The sequence below is a fragment of the Malurus melanocephalus genome, unplaced genomic scaffold (assembly GCF_030028575.1).
Source record: "Malurus melanocephalus ecotype Western Australia unplaced genomic scaffold, MMel_1.1 scaffold_39, whole genome shotgun sequence".
NCBI classification, from domain to species: domain Eukaryota; kingdom Metazoa; phylum Chordata; class Aves; order Passeriformes; family Maluridae; genus Malurus; species Malurus melanocephalus.
In genome coordinates this window covers 2,808,912-2,821,716 of record NW_026623271.1, presented here as the reverse complement: position 1 = coordinate 2,821,716, position 12,805 = coordinate 2,808,912, and the positions used below count along the sequence as shown (strand labels likewise).

The 12,805-nt window shown below is 42.9% G+C and overlaps 1 protein-coding gene across 1 annotated transcript; it reads left to right on the top strand.

Annotated features, from left to right (window-relative positions):
- The first annotated feature begins 2,501 nt into the window (after nt 1-2,501).
- Nucleotides 2,502-6,886, top strand: SYPL1 (synaptophysin like 1). Its single transcript, XM_057364462.1, has 5 exons — nt 2,502-2,573; nt 3,308-3,426; nt 4,563-4,767; nt 5,588-5,776; nt 6,645-6,886. The coding sequence occupies exons 1-5, from the start codon at nt 2,502-2,504 to the stop codon at nt 6,759-6,761; spliced, it is 702 nt and encodes a 233-aa protein (XP_057220445.1). The 3' UTR covers nt 6,762-6,886.
- Nucleotides 6,887-12,805: the final 5,919 nt, after the last annotated feature.

The following is a 12,805-nucleotide window of genomic DNA, read 5'->3' as shown; positions in this document are numbered from 1 at the left end:
TTTTTTTTTTTTTTTTTTTTTTGTTAATTCCATCAATTCTCTCTGTTTACATTGGTATAAGCTCTTCTCTCCCTCCTCTGTTTCAAAAATGAATCACTGTTGTCCACAAGCCTGTAAACCACATTCTGGTCGTGTGGCACATTTTCTTCCTTATAATTTTCCTTCAATAGGCTATCTTCTAATTTATGTTATTACCAGCTTTTACTTTCTCATATTTGATCTGTGTTTTCTATACCTCTGTCACTTTTTCTCTAAGCCAATATCTGATTTTCCAATCAAAATAAGTTAGTTTTCTTTTGTGGTGGACTTTTTCAGTGCTCCTAACAAATATATATAGTTTTCTGTTTAAACTCTTCCTTGTGGAGGTTTGATCCAAAATTGGTTTCAGATCATGAAATTGGCCATTTGGAAGGACCACCTATATTTTGAATGTCTGCTATCAAAAATATTTTTAACCTCAGTTGGGAGATAAGTTACATGGAGTGAAATATAAAGAACCTTTTCCAATTTTGAGTTAATGAGCCCACAGCTAGAACACTGTACATAATTCAGAGTACATCCATACTGGACATCTGACATCTGAAAAGGCTTCAGGAAGAAAGCACATACAAATCAGGACTGAGAGCATTTTGGAAAAGTGCTTTAGATAATTAGTTTTTAACTAACTGACAAGTGGAAAAGGAGAGTAATCAAACAAACGTCTATTTGTATTTTTAGGGAGATACACTGCTCATAGGCTTTAAGTAGAATATGGAAGAAGGAAGACAGAGAAAAGGTTCAGAAGCATATTGGATGGGAGGACAGGGAGTTGCTTGGTTCATTTAGGCGGAACTAAGATTTTATATGTCACTTATATACGGAACAAATTTTCTTTGCTGTGGAGGATGTGGAGAAGATGAGCAAATGCATATTTTACCTTGTTCTGCCCCTGGTTTTATATTTTAATTTTACTCCTTAAAGGCACTGGCTATCCAGGCAGTGAAGCAAACCAAGGTGGCCTGAACCCCCAGCGCTGCTAGTCTGGATCATAGTGGTTTTTCTGTGAGATCTTGGTACTATTTAACCAAGCAGTGAAAACAAGGAAAGAGCCATCCTTTCCACAGCTTTAACTTGGACTTCCTCCAGGATCTGTGGCAGCAGGCACAGATGTCACCACCTCTCTTGGTCACTGCACAGAAAGCTAGGGTCAAAAATTCTCCTTGAACTGYGTGAGAATGGCAGACCCTGTTGCTGCTCAGGCAGTTTGCAGTGGTGCTGCCCCAGGCCAGCTGAACACTGCCTTTGCTGCTGACCCCCCTTTGGCACAGGCTGTTGCACCCTCTAACTGCTCCAGGATCCCAGCAGCTCCTGCACCCCTAACTGCACCCAGGATCTCAGCAGCTCCTGCACCCTCTGACAACCCCCAGGATCTCAGCAGCTCCTGCCCCCTCTAACTGCCCCCAGGATCTCAGGAGTTCCTGCCCCCTCTAACTGCCCCAGGATCTCAGCAGCTCCTGCACCCTCTAACTGCCCCCAGGATCTCAGCAGCTCCTGCACCCTCTAACTGTCCCAGGATCTCAGCAGCTCCTGCCCCCTCTAACTGCCCCCAGGATCTCAGCAGCTCTTACACCCTCTAACTGTCCCAGGAGCTGCACTCAAAGCCGCTCTCCCACTGGCATCTCCTCAGCACTTTCCCCAAGGCTGCCTGGCAGCAGTGATGGGCTCAGCTGGACCCGGTGCCTTTGGGCAGGATCTGCTGGCAGACCTTGCTGTGAGCTGCCAGATCAGGCTGATCCTGCCAGGAGCTGCCACWGCCTCCCGTGGCCACCCCTTCCAAGAGCAGCATCACACACCCTGATGTTCCTCAGAGGTTCCCTGGAGGCCCCAGCAATCCCTGAAGGAGATCCTACAGGACCTTGAATCAGAGCCAGGAAACTGCCACAATGAGTGCTGTGCCTGTGGCCACCTTGGCTATCCATGGTYTGTGGCCAGGGAAGAGGGAAAACTGCAGCCCCTCCTCAAACCTTCTTCAGCATGAGTTTTAGCTCTTCACTTTTACTGATGGGTAACATATCGGCAACCAAGTGCAGTCACAAAAACCAATTAAAACTTAAAATGCCAAACGTAGTTGATGAGATTTTGGCAAGCACATGGATTGTCAAGTGTCTGTGCCCTGTTTGACATCAGATCAAGCTCAAGGTATGGCACAAATGACTGTCCAAAGTGTGCTGGGTGGGGAGAGAGGAAGAGGAAGGGGCTGGAGAAGGGGGAGAGGAAGAAATCCCTGCTGCCTCTCTTCACAAAATGGCCAGTGCTGTTCCCCTTGTGACAGTCACCTCATCACTCCCCCAGCCCACACACCAGGCCTGGGGCTGAGGAGCCCCAGCTGAGCACTGGGGGAGGGTCCATCCCATGTCCAGGTGAGGGGCGTGCCCGGGGTGCCCCTAAAAGGAGGTGCTGGGGATGCTGCAGTTGGTGCCTGGTGCTGCTCCTGGGTCCTGCTGACTGCCTTCATCTCTCCCATGATGGCTGGCTTGAGGGTGGACTTCAGCGTGCTCCTGGAGTCTGTGGGCTTTGTTAAGATCCTCGAATGGGTGCGTGGACCTGAGTGGCACAGGGGGATACCCCATCCTCCTATGGGGCTGTTTCCCTCTGCTGCCCCATGCCTGGCTGTGCTCCTGTGCCTGGGCTGGACACCCCTGGAGTGGGGTGAGCTCTCTGCTGGGCTGGCAGACCCTGCCCTGGGTCACTGCTGTGGGGTGTCCAGGACCAGACTGCTCCTCAGCCAAGCCCTTGGGCCACAGATACATAAGCTTGATGTGTTAATGATAAATGTGTTAGTGCAGTTTGCTGCTGTGTATTGTGTGCTCTGATGATGGGGGTTTTAAGGTCTGGCTCATGGGGAAAAAAAGAAAAATAGAAGCTATTTGGTGAGTCAAGCTGGTGTGTTGTGGCTGTCTAGTTACTTGAATTTACAGTTGTGGAATGTGAGGCTTGTAAAGATATTTACTTTATGAACTACAAGAAATAATAGTCTGGCTGTTAGCATTTTTAAAAAGCTAACAAAATATAAACACCCCAAAAATTTGTCTTCAACTGAAAATAAAAGAAACAGAAAGCACTTTAAAATGGGCTCTCGTTAGCAGTGTTGGTCATGCCTTTGGGTTTTAGAAATTCTGCATTTTCTTCTTGACATCGCTTCATACTTCAGCTTTGCTAATTGTGCTGCTATTTCTTGTSTTCTTTAGCTATTTCAGCTAAATSTTAAGTTTGCTTCCTTTGAGCTCTAGTGGTGTGCACTAAYGYRTCTATGTAACAATTCCTATAGATTCTTGTCATCTTTACTCTTACCACATGTGGAGGCTTTCAAGGTGAAACTACCATTCTAGTCTCCTGCAAAGGTGTGGTAAACAAAACAATTACAGCTGCGTTTGCTTATCCCTTCAGGTGAGCATTAGCTCTTCATTTRTTATTTTATAGTATTTTATTATTCCTTTTTCCCTATCTGTCTCCACATAAATATGTAGTTGCTCTATAATGGAGATGTGAAACTTCCGGCTTGCTCTGTAGCATTAATCAATAAATAAGTATTTGGCTGCAATTGTTCAAAGAATTGTAGTTGTTAGTGCCCTGTAAAAAGACATAGGAATCTAGAAATGGCAATTTGCTGTGTTATGCTTTGTATTACTCTACCTTAAGCTCTAGTCTGGCAGTGCCTTAATGCTATAGAAATTAATTAATAAGCACAACAACACAATCAGTTTTAACAGCCTAATTCTTCATCAATTTGTAGCTGCTTTGGAGGCCCAGATAAGATTATTTTGAATATGCCATTATCCTATTTTTGTTCAAAGACTGAATGGAAAATAATTTTCAATTTATTCCACTGTTATCTTGCTGAGGGTGTTGGGCACAAATAACTAAATACTCCAGTGTCATTGCAGTGCTCTTGTAGAGACAAACTCGTTTCCTGGAGGGGAGGAGGAAGGCTTCCTCTCTGCTCTTGCAGCCGCACTATGGCAAGTGCAGGGTTGGTGTGCCACTTGTGTTCAATGCACATAAGAACATAAATAAATACAGAAATGGATTCAGTGGCCAGCCAGTAAAAACCACTGCCACCACAGAACTTGGTCACCAACCCCAGCATTATAACAGCATTGGAGAGAAGAGTGGGATTCTGAAATAATTCTGTGCTGGTCACACAGGCTTTATTCATTTAGCTTCAGTGCTTACACTTTTTTGTAGCTGCAATTTTGAGTTCTGACCACCTTGTTTAACTGCCAGTCTGTAAAACAGTGCTGTTAAGTCTGCCTCCAACCTGGGKTTTTTTTCAACTGYTTTAAAAATGAGATGATGATTTTTCTCCTGAAAGTACTATTGCATATCTCAGCGTAGGACTGGGAACAATATTCAGATCATCAGTTATGCAAAACAAAGTTTTTCAGGCTATTTATATATGTATAGTGTATCTTTTAGAGTAAATTTATACAAACAGAATGCTGAAGCATTGTTACTGTGCAGCATAATTGCATGAAGTTTCTGCTGCGTAGCAAGCTCTAACTACATGGCTATAACCTTCACAGGTTGAATACTGCTGTGTTTAGTGCACCAGAYCCAAAAGCCTGTGGTGGTACTTGGAATGATGCCCATCTCGTGGGCAACTTCTCCTCTTCTGCACAGCTCTTTGTTGCACTGGCAGCGTTGGTGTTCCTCTACTGCATTGCTGCCCTTGTGGTATACATTGGATATAATCACATGTATCAGCAAAATAACAGGTTTCCAATAACTGTAAGTAATATTAAAATATTTTAATATTTTGACGTTGAAACTACAAAGAGATAAGAAATATTGCCAATGCAAGGATAACTGGTGGCTATCCAGCAGTTACAAAAGTTAAATGGAGTGTGAACACAAGTATCTCGGGCTGGTCACTACAGCACTCGAGCAGAAAAAGGGACCCAAAGCCCTTGGCCATCCATGGCATCACACCTTATGCAGTTATTGAAGCAGAGTGGAATGAGCTTTCACCTTCTCAGGTGAACAGTATCTTCACCACAACTTTTCTTTTGAGTGTACAATTCCTCCATAAGTGGAACCTCCTCTGTTAATCTGAGAATTTTCCCTGTGCAGAGCACCTGCTGCAACTGGCAGAGAGAAATAATTATCTTTTGGATCTTAGTCATCTTCAATATTGAAGCTCTGAATGAGAAATTTCATAACATACTTGAAAATGGGCTCAGTGACCTTTCAAACCAAATTTTAGTATATCAGCCATCCATATTTAAATCTCTGCCCTTTTCCCATCACCCTTAATTTACTAAAYTTGGGCTTAAATTCTCTCTTAAAATAAGTGTTAGGCATCTGATATTAGAAACAGATTTCTTACTAAGGTTAAGATTTCTTTTGCATCTATCAAGCACAAGCATATAGTTTTGTAGGTGGTTATCAACACTGAGTTGTAATTATGATATTATAATTGACTAAATTTGCTTGTGACCATTAGCACTGGTGTAGTTACATTGGTGATACAATTGACACTGGCTCTGCCTTGCTCTTAGGTATATTTCTGCATTTTTTTAACCTACTRATGAGTATTTCTCTTGTGTAGGACTTGGTTATCAGTGTCTTGACTGCCTTTCTGTGGCTGGTCAGTACTTTTGTGTGGGCAAAGGCACTTGCTGACATCAAGGTGTCCACAGGACCCAGGATTATTCCAGGAATTGAATCTTGCAAAGCACCAGGAACAACTTGTCATTTTCTTTCTGTGACTAGCATGGGAATTCTGAATGTGTCTGTGGTATGTATGCCTCCCACCATATAGGARCAATGAATCTGTTGGAAAACAAGTGGTACCTGAGAGTCCTGTTCTACTGATTACRTCTGTTGCTTTGTGTTAAGATTTCTTTATGGGCTATAGGTCCATTAATACTGTGGTAAAACACTGAGCAAATAATTTGTTTGAGGAAACAAGTTTTCCTCTAAAGAAAGTAAAGAGAAACAATTTCTAGGATCTACCTCTAGAGCTGTTATATGCAGCATTTCCAGACACATTTGAATGTCCATTTAAGCCTGCAGCCAAGAGCCACCTAAAATATCTTACTGAGCCACCCAAGTGGTTTGGTGACTGATATGAGTTAGGAGGAAATGCTGGGCTGGTGCTGAACTTAGATTTTTACTCTACTGTGAGCGTTTCTACACATCAGGTTGAGGTTCCTTGTACCACAATGGCATGAAGCTCATGTTCATGCAAGGAACCTTTCATAACAGAGCAAATTAGGCTTATTGTATGAACTTCCTAGAGAATCCTTTTCAAAACTCAGGCTGTTATCCATTAGCCCAATAATAATTAGTCATATGGACTGAGTGGGCATATGCAGAAGTTCTTGGCAACTGAGAAGAATTTGTTTAATTCTTTGCAAAGAATAGAGTAAGTTTGACTCTCTGGTCTACAAAGAACRCTCTTAAAATAGCTTAAAATACTCTGAAGAGTGTGAAAATGTCTTGTCCATATCAAAGGGTGCTAAAGATAGTTGTTTCTGGTTTGCCTTGAAGGCATATTCTGGCTTGTTTTAAAATTTAAAAAAAAAAAAAAAAAACAAACCCCACAGTCAAGCACAACTAATTTAATATTATCTTCCCCACCCCTTTTTTTCTTTACTATGCAGGTGTTTGGCTTACTTAATATGATTTTATGGGCAGGAAATGTTTGGCTTTTGTACAAGGACACCAACTTGCATAACCAATGGAACAGAATTTCTGAAAGTCCAGCTGAAAGAGTGTAAAAACCAGTTGATATTTTGAAGTGCTTCCACTTTCACATCACACTATCAAGAGCATGGAGCCATTAGGATTCATTTCAATAATAACTGATAATTCCTACAAACTTCTATTTTGTGCTATGGTTTGACATAAGGTCTTGGGTACTCCAACTGAAGTGTTTAATTATCACAAAATGTATTATGTCTTTCAAGGTTGTGCAGCATTATATTACAGTTTYTGAAGAGTGAAATTAGGAGGTTATCTGGATGCTGACCCTTTCTGGTTCTTAAATTAGCTTTGTCAAAGGGGTGGGTGAAAAGCAAATGCATCTGGGTTATTACTGCATCATCTTTCGTTCTGACAACTTTGTCTGAAAAATGGAAAGTAATTTCACCCAGGCCATGGGAAAATGCAGTTCAGTTTCTTCCTATCACTAGTACCTTGCAAAAGCCACCTGAGTAGAATTCGTAGTTTTGTCAATGCTGCAGCCAAGGYATGTAGATTTCCAGATAATCCAGTCAGGTCATTGTATCAAATCTGCTGCTGGGCCTGTCTGGAAGGACATTACTTCTCTCTTTAATATATTGTTATTGTTCGATGGCTTGGGACAGTCTCTGAACAGGGAGATTTACTGAATGAGTTCATACCTGCTAGTCTTACTAATATGAGAGTTTGTATATGTGTGCAATAGATGATTTAAACACTTGAAGGAGGTGGGGGGAAAAATAAAGTATGGCCCAAAACACRAGTACTGTAATGTCAAAGTCATATTCTGGTACTGCCTAGGCTTCTGTGCATGTCTTTTGAAGCCCTTGAACAGTGTATGAAAGGATGTAAGGAGGGATGTCTGAATATTACTCATTCTTCACTGATGTTCAGCTCATTTATCAGGAACAATATTTGACTCTTCTCATGTGSATTTCTTTATTAAGGTGTCTGACTCCCTGTGAATTGCCCAGAACAAATGTTTTGACACATCTAATAAGCAAGCTGTTCAGGTTTTTTGTTTGTTTAAACTGTGATGAAAATCGACTTAATAGTGTGTATATAATGCAAACTGTAATTTTTCTGTGTACCAGAACTATTGACCTTCCAACAGTAAACTTTAGTCTCAAAGAGTGTAATAAAGCCAATATGACTGTTGCTGAAATAATGTGCCCTGGGTCCTTACTTAGCAGTGACACAAATACAGTGGCTTTGTAGCTTCTGGGGCACGGCTTCAGCTGGTGCTGATGTGGCTGAATGAGTTACCTGTGCCACAGAAGGGCCTTTTACACTGGGGCCATGTGGGTTTTTGTAARGATGACTATTTATTGCTCCTGCAGGCTACAGCTGCCTGGTGCTGYTCAGCACTTCTTTTGGTCAGCTCAGAGTAGGGTCTTTTTGCTAGCTACAACTAACCAGAATTTCATTTGAATKGCTTTTTGGAAGAGGTAAGGAGTGCAGCTTTCACTTGTTTGTATCATTGAGAATGTTTACTTATCTAAAAATATGTATTTCTTCCTAGAATCTAAAATTTCTATTTTTATATTGTCTAAGAAAAAGTATGGTAATTATACATTAATTAGTTTTTTCAATTTTTTGAATAGTCTTGAATAAGTCTTTGGKATTTATGTTTACACATGATGTGGCTAAATTTTTTTATTAACCTTTAATATTTTTAACAGTACTATTATTCCTATCTATTTCTTATGTGCTTATCTACTTTATCACTAACAGGCATGTAAGTGGTTGGCATAGCCTAGTTATAAAATGGTGATTGTGAATATTTTTGCACACATAAGAGCAGAAATGGATTAGATCAGTGTAGACTTCATTGACRGCTGAGGTCTGGCCAGCAAGTGAAACAGAGCTGGAAAGCTTAGTACACCTGACTGATAGCTTCAACAAAAACTTAAATTTCATATGCCCTCAAAAAGACTTGCCTTGGTCCCCTTGGGTTGAAACTCACCCTTACTGCTTTTGGTAGAAGAAACAAATGTGTCCCATCCCCTTCAAAAGACAAGGAGATGGCATACAGCAGGCATGACTGTAGCTGTTGAAATAGACAGTCACAAATAAGTGATTGTGTTTTGCAGGAGTTCAGGCTCATGTGTGTCTGTTCCAGAGAGCAAAAGGCAGAGCCAGGTTGCTGTTAACAGGCCAAGCTAAGTGTGGTGTGTGGTCCACAGCAAGCAAGATTTTAAAAAAGAAGCAACCCCATGTGCCCCTCTGGCTCATTAGGATAAAGCTGGTATTTCCCATTGTAAGGGGGAGGGACTGATGCAGAATTCTGCAGGTTTTGATGGCTGCTCGAGTCCTGCAGCTGAACTGAAATGGAAATCATGGAGCAGGAGCAGGCAGCTGCTCTCATTTACCCCWGACACCCACAAAGGGCTGAGCAGGCTTTGCCTTTGAATTAACATCATATTTGTGCTGGCAGCACCAGAACATTCAGTGTCTGATTTACTCAGGAGAGTGGGGGGGTGTGGTCGGGGGGATGACTGTCTGCTTTAGCAGCTTTATCTTGACTGCACAAGAATCACCATCGCTATCAGGAGATGCAGTGTGCTTGATCCCTCTGTRCTGAGGGGACAAAGGGCCTGGATCTCTGCCAGCTCTCTACAGGTAAGTAATCCTCAGCTGGCAGCAGTTTTTCTTGCAGCCATAAGTGGAGCAAGCTCATAAAAATCCTYTCATAGTGCAGGAATTATTCTGGTAGCAGGTTGTAGTTATTCAGCCCTAGCAAGTCAAGTGTTGTGTGATCACTGGTGTGACGCTGGAGAGGGGGATTTTGGTCAGAAAGCCATGGTGGGGAGGAAGGCTGTGAGGTGGTGAAGGAAAATAAAGCTGAGAGGTCAGCATGGAGTGGCAATAGAGAACTCCTTAGGGAAGAATAGAATCCATTAACATTAAGGGGTGTTTAAGGAAGCAAGCAAGTACATGGTGCTTTAGGCTGATCTGGGGGTCAGGTTTCTGTGTCAATGCTGAGAAATGTATATGCTGTGTGTGCCAGCTCTCAGGAGMGTCCCTGTTGTGGGAGTTGGCAGGTGCCAGTGTTGGCTGAGAGTTTTGCCACCAAGCTGCAGGAAAAGCAGTAGGAAATTAAATCCAAGAGAGACCTGGCAATGTCGAATCTCCACGAGCAGCCTTGACAGTGCAGAATGAAGTCACTCTGGGGTCTGTATCCCTTTGGCCACTGTCACTCCAGAGAGGAAACCCCAGGCTGGGGGTGGGACACTGAACACYAGCTGCCAGGCCAGCAGCATTGCTAGATTTGATTGTGCTGGACCCAAACAATGCTTTGTGAAGGGAGGTGAATTCCTCAAGGCTCTGGCTCTGCTGCACCCTGGGCTGGCAGTGGAAGTTGTGGCTGTGGAGTTCTCACTGAAGGTGAGAAAGAAGGCAGCTGCTGCCTTGATGTGAAGAGGTGTGAGATGTGGGTTCATCACCTGTTCACAGATGGACACAGGGTARCTACAGCCTGTTCACTTTCCCCTATCCCCTGGAAATGAGCAGCCCATTAACCCGGGGCTGTGCTGTGCTGCTCTGTGCTRGATAAGCTGCCTGCCCTACTGCAGACTCCAGGGGAGCTGGTAGGGTACCTCACTCCTGGAAACTGCCTGAAGTTAGTTCTTGATGCTTCCACAAAGGCCCCACTCTTGAGCAAGTCATGATGGCACATCAGACATTCTGGATCATCCACTTTTATTCTCGTTGCAGTATTTAACAAGTTTTCATTCCTGACAGGTTTGCTGTATTGCCTAAGGCAAAGTTTTTGTCACAGACACCAGAGTCAGAAGCTAGTTTTTKCTGCCTAGTCACCTTGAAATATTAAGCTAAGTAATTAAATTAGCCAAAAGAATGCTACAGGATAGGAGCACATCCTCATCCCTTAAATACTAGGGAATGAGGGAGTTTTCTTCAAGGTGAAGATCCAGCCCATGTACATTAGCAGCACTACAGACTGTCTCAAATGTGGAATTCCCTTCTGGTATGGCAACTGAATGCAGGTGTACCTTTGTAAATGAGGCTTCCTAAAGACACTGCATATTTAGAGCAGGGGAAAACTAATTAAAATTTCAGACTTGAGGTTTTTCAGAAATTTTCCTCATATTTTTCAGTTTTAACTTCTCAAAACTTGCTTATACTCAGCAGCACTCTTCTTGCCTGGGCATTTCATTCTTCTTCCTGAGTTAGGCAGGCAGCAATACAGAGCTGTTCTGCTATCTTTAAAATTTTGTGCCCAATGGAGACAGTTGACAGTTTTGCCCTTTGTCCCAGGACAAGCACCCTAGGGGCAGGCAGAATATGTGCCAACCCTGATGGTATTTTTCTTTCATTCTTTCCTTAAGGAAATCTGCCTCTGCCAGATCCTATTCTCTGCTACCCACGTTTTCAGTCAATGTTTCACTGTGGATTCTGCTTGGCTGACACTGGAATGCTCCCTCAGGCGTGTTGGGTTTGTTTTTTTTTTTTTCTCAATCTCCTGGACCAAGCCCATTATACTCAGTAAGAGTATTCTTCTAGCTCTCTAAGTAGGTTCCTTCTCACTCTGCTATATCAGCATTTGTTGCAAATAGTGKGGGTGTGTTTGGACAGCTGGTTCTCAGAACCGATCAGGCCCATGGAATCTGATTGATTGCTGCTGCTGCCAGGAGCCTGTGGTTGCTGCTTGCAGGTACCTGTGCCCTGTCAGCAACGGGTGGTTTCTACTTGTTATTACATCCTGTCAACAACTGAGCAACTCCTCAGTTATTCATGAAACRTGCTCTGTCTTTTCTTGGCTTGTGCCTTCATGCTATTGCTGCCAGCTGCATTTCCTTCTTACCTGTCATGCAGCCTCTTAATGCAGTCATGGGGGTGGCTGTATGCTGAGTAAAAAACTGATATTAGCACAAGCTTTAGTCAATTCACCTGYTTCATTTCAATTTAATTCAAAGTTTGAAGTAGCCCCCACTCAAGTCCACAGTTGTGCTTGTTCTCTGTAGCCTGAGAGGAGCAGCTGAATCCCCTGGGYTGTTTCTGGTTGTGTAAAGCAGCAGTCATTTTATGTGCTGCACCCCTGCTTGGCATGGTAGTTGTTGTTATAAATGCTGCTTTTCCCAGCTCCTTTTTATTTTCTCATTTATACATAACCTCCTCTACATCATCTTCCTCTGGTGACTTCAAATCTAATTCTCCACCACTTTCTGCAGATACAGCAGCTATTTTTAATTTTTGCATCCCAATCTGCTTTTGCAAGCATCTAATTATAGCTTCACATYTAATATGATCAGGTTCCCTTGGAGGTCTCCTTTGCTCTGGGGTGAGGGGCTGCACTGTGCATACTAATCCTTCTGTTGGCTACTCCTGCTTTATGATTCTGTGGCTTTTCTTTCCCTTTTTCTGAACTGAAAATACTAYATTTCACTATTGCCTGTATAAGTCACCAGACTGTACTCCCTTTCAAGTTTTGTAGTCTTTTCTTTTTAAACAGCTTTCAGAGCAKAGTGATTACTTTCTGCTTTTACACTGGCTGTAGCAGAACAAAACATTTAGCTGTTGCCCCAACAGTCACAGTAATATAGGAATTGTGTCCTCAAGTTTCATTTCGCAATCACTCTAATACAGTAGAGAACACTTACTCTGTATCGTGCCTGATCCTTTGAGCTGAAATGGCCCACCTCTTCTTCCACAGAGAAGTGGCTGTAGCCTGGAAGATCTCAGGGGTGTTTTTTGTAGATTCTCTGATATTGCTCAGATTTTCATTTGGCATTTGGTTGGCAYTAGTGGCTTGGCRAGGTCTCTGCCTGCAGTGACAAAARGATTGATRTCCAGCAAAGAAACAAGAGTGGACAAACTGTAAAGGACAGATGTTACCTAGTGAAAGTCTTTTTCTGGTACTATGCAGCAGCCTAGTCTGCACACAGCAAAAGCAGGCTGTGATGCCTTGAGACTGAATCTGCCCTATTCTTACACCAGGGCTTCATGGAGTATTGCATCAGGAGGTTTCTCTCTCTTCAAAAGGGGCCAGTGTGGGCTCTGGGCCCTTTAGTGACATGGTGTGCTTCTGCTGCCCTGGAACAGGTCCCATTTACACCATGGA